Below are 3,523 nucleotides of genomic sequence, written 5' to 3'. Positions count from 1 at the left end.
TCTCCAGCCCTGGGGCCCAAATCCTTGTGAATCCGGCCCTTGTTGGAAGTATGTTGTAAATGTTACACGTTTATGGGCTGTAAAACCACATTGATGGTTGAAGGATCCTTTAACACATCCAGAGGAGTTAATTAAAAATAAAATTGGCTGAATGTGACGATTCTCTGTTTGCTTTTTGGAAATTTKCMATGTTTGTTGTTGTTTTGTCTTCAGCCTCACCGTCAGAGCTCTTCATCWKGAAAGATGTCCCATCAGCCTCCTCTGAACTGGCTGAGAAACACAGAGAATAAGGAATTTAAGCAGCTTTGTAATAAAAAACCCCCCAAAAAACAGTAAGAATTGGTGATGAACTGAAGACTCACGCTGAAAAGGTGAATCTGTTTTTTCGTCTGATTCAGCAGAATCTGAAAAAATGAATGCAGGTCCAAACATGGACAGGTGAGGTTTCAGGTAAACACACAGCTACAGATTCAGGCAGGTGAAATAAATATTACCTGTAGTTTTCTCAGAAGTGTCKTTGCTTTCATCTACAATTAATAATGAGTCACAACATGTCARATTTCACTGATAATACGATTAATTAGGTTTATGAGCTGGAAAGATTATCCAAAGCAGAAAAGGGAGAAATGTCAGATAAAGACATGGATTAAATGTTTTTACCACTTTCAGCCACAGAAGAATCTGCATCACTTTCTTCTTTCTCCACTGGAAGACAAAATATTAAAACATTTTGTAATTTAACCACATATGCACCAGGAGACAACACGCTAACTCCACGCTAACTCCATGCTAACTCCACGCTAACTCCATGCTAACTCCATGCTAACTCCACGCTAACTCCACCATAACTCAATGTTAATTCAATGCTAACTCTATGCTAATTCCAGGAAGGTCTTGGGATTCCGTCTTGCTCCGAGGCAACAGTGCTACTAAGTATGTCACATCTTATTGTATTAAAATAGAAAGACAAAGATATATTAATAAACATTGTTCTTTAATTAATTAAAACAAAACTATTTCCTTTACACTTAAAGAAAAACACTGACCTGAAATCTCAGAGACCTCAGAAGATTCTGGAGCTTTTCAGAGACAAACAAGAAGAAAAACATCAGAAATAATATAAATCTTTACGACTGTATCAGATCACTGAATATGGAAACTATTTATAAGAGTAACTATAACAAATSTAGAGGAATATGATGTGTAAAAAAGAAAAAATTGGTTGATATAACTGCTATTAAAGTCATCGTGTCCAGTGGTGATATAAAACACTCTCTGCAAGAGATTAAACATGCTTACTGTATAATAAGGTTTGTTTAATAAGTTTCATTACTTTGTATTTTTATCTTTGTTGAAATCTTTCACTGCTTCTTGCAGTGTAAAAAACAACAACTTGTATCTGCAAATAATCTGCCTTCTAATCCAAATTCTGGATATTAAGTCTAGTTACTAAAATGTAAGTCATTATGAATCAACATTACAGTTAATATTACATATTCATACTTATGAATTATTGTTTTAGTAGATTCTGGTTGGATATCTGCTTTACATTTCTGTTTTATATATTTCTTTTATAATCGTGTAACAGTGAAACTTTCTCTTCTCCATTTCATGCCAAGTTTAAATATTATGTTATGTTTCATTAAAATAAAAGAATAAATTGGAAAACTGAAGGCTGCAAATCTTTGACCTCCATATTAAAGTTGATTTTCCTTTATTTTTAAGCAATTACACAACTAGAAAAAGATTGAAAGCACCAAACTGACATATATGAAATATTTATATCACCTTCAGTCATGGAAGCATCTGAATCAGCTTCATCTGACTCAACTAGAAGACAACACAGATTATTGGTTATTAATCCCTATAACTAATCAATAATAATAAATAAATCCTGATGTGTCAGAGTTTTGATCTGATGCTGACCTGGGATCTCAGTTGTCTCATCAGAGTCTGAATGAGTTAAAAGATGCAAATAAATGTTATTTAGCACAGTCATCATGAGTTATATAATTTGTCTCTCAGATTACAACACAATCAAACAAACAAAACAAACAAAAGGTGTGTCTTTGTTCTCTATATTTCACTAAAGAAGGAGCTGTCAGTGTCTTTGTTACCTGGCTGTGAGGTCATAGGTTTATCTGTAGCTTCCTCTAAAAAATAAAACAAAACAAAACAAAAAAAAACATTATTAAAAACCCTTCAGCGGTTTCAGGATTACTGCCGACAGATTATTTAGCTGTTACCATTCAGGTGTTTCACCAGAGCTGCAATTCTGTCTGTGACAAAAAGGAAAAAAGAAACAAAAAGTAGCTATAAGAGAAATGTGATGAAGTTCTGAAGTGCAGTGACCGCCGCAGCCTGTAGGGGGCAGCAGCTGCTCGAATCAGAACTGTTCTCTTCTCTGATTGGCTGAAGATGCCATCCTGAAGATGTTAATCGCTTCCCAAAGGTTAGACTTCTTTTAAATACAACAATATGTCGAAGTTGTAAACATTGATATTTACCATCTTCTGGTGCACTTGCTGTAAAACAAAGATAAAAATAAAGATTAGTGAAGCGTCTTGATCAAAAACAGATGATAAAAACGCCACACTTCAAGGCAAAGGCCTTTAAATAAATAACTCCTTTCTTGCAGCAATATAAGATCAAAATAAAATTCTTTTAAGAAATACCCAAATGTCAATATTAGTGCATTTATTTAGTGGGAAATTTTTTTTAAACCGAAATATCCAACATCTCAAACTTATTTAAAATAAGTACAACTGAAGCAATTTGTAACTTATTCTTTACTTTGCTAAACTGATCAAATAGGGACTTTTARATATTAATTCAAGGCTTTCTGTTTYTCTGAAGTTAAAATATAATATAAACACAAGCTCTTTTCTGTCAGCAACTCTTCAAAWTGGGAAAGAGAAGAGCACATGCCAGTTTAGTGAGCCAATCTTAAAGCATGGAGAGAAAACACAAGCCTGTCCTTAATAAGCCATCATAAATGTAAATATATSAAGTCCGATAAATGCTACCAGGACTTTAACTAGATTTATCTGAACTTACATGAAACCTAAAACAAAAAGAACACATTTTAAGACAAATAATGGGCAGACTTTAAAGACTGGATTTCTCTTGTACCAGGTGGTCAAAGTGTGGAGGGAAAGGTTTTAGTTTAAATAATTAAAAAGTAATTAATCTGCCACTGTTTTTCTGTTCCAACTGTAGAGCAGATACAACTTATAACACGAGTTAGACACGAGAATACATCAGGGATTAAACTCTAATAAGTAAAAGAATATTCMAATTTATGAAAATAACTGTAGTGTTTTGTAAACGTGCTTTGTAGAAGTKGCAGTAATTTGCCGGATCAGTCGGCATAAACACGGTGAGCAGCCCTGGGTGATGTTGATGACGTAGCGGCTTACTTTGGAGCGGTGCTGCGAGGGAAACAGCAGCGAGGGCGCCGAGCAGCAGAACAACACATCTACAAAAACACAAAAAGAAACATTTCAGCACGGCTCCGATGCAA

The 3,523-nt window shown here is 34.5% G+C and overlaps 1 protein-coding gene across 1 annotated transcript in view; it reads right to left on the bottom strand.

Annotated features, from left to right (window-relative positions):
* Positions 1 to 3,498, bottom strand: part of LOC103472604 (protein starmaker-like) — a 14,211-nt gene extending 10,713 nt beyond the window's left edge. The window contains exons 1-11 of the mRNA XM_008422361.2: positions 3,420 to 3,498; positions 2,508 to 2,525; positions 2,247 to 2,279; positions 2,118 to 2,153; positions 1,927 to 1,953; positions 1,789 to 1,830; positions 1,047 to 1,079; positions 661 to 705; positions 495 to 527; positions 363 to 404; positions 220 to 270 (exon numbers count right to left, since the gene is read on the bottom strand). Coding sequence (XP_008420583.2) covers positions 220 to 270; positions 363 to 404; positions 495 to 527; positions 661 to 705; positions 1,047 to 1,079; positions 1,789 to 1,830; positions 1,927 to 1,953; positions 2,118 to 2,133 — 289 coding nt within the window. The 5' untranslated portion in view covers positions 2,134 to 2,153; positions 2,247 to 2,279; positions 2,508 to 2,525; positions 3,420 to 3,498. The remainder of the gene's footprint in view (positions 1 to 219; positions 271 to 362; positions 405 to 494; positions 528 to 660; positions 706 to 1,046; positions 1,080 to 1,788; positions 1,831 to 1,926; positions 1,954 to 2,117; positions 2,154 to 2,246; positions 2,280 to 2,507; positions 2,526 to 3,419) is intronic.
* Positions 3,499 to 3,523: the final 25 nt, after the last annotated feature.

The sequence above is a fragment of the Poecilia reticulata genome, linkage group LG11 (genome assembly GCF_000633615.1).
Source record: "Poecilia reticulata strain Guanapo linkage group LG11, Guppy_female_1.0+MT, whole genome shotgun sequence".
NCBI lineage: Eukaryota > Metazoa > Chordata > Actinopteri > Cyprinodontiformes > Poeciliidae > Poecilia > Poecilia reticulata.
The sequence above is the reverse complement of the archived record's forward strand: the minus strand, read 5'-3'. Positions and strand labels throughout refer to the sequence as shown.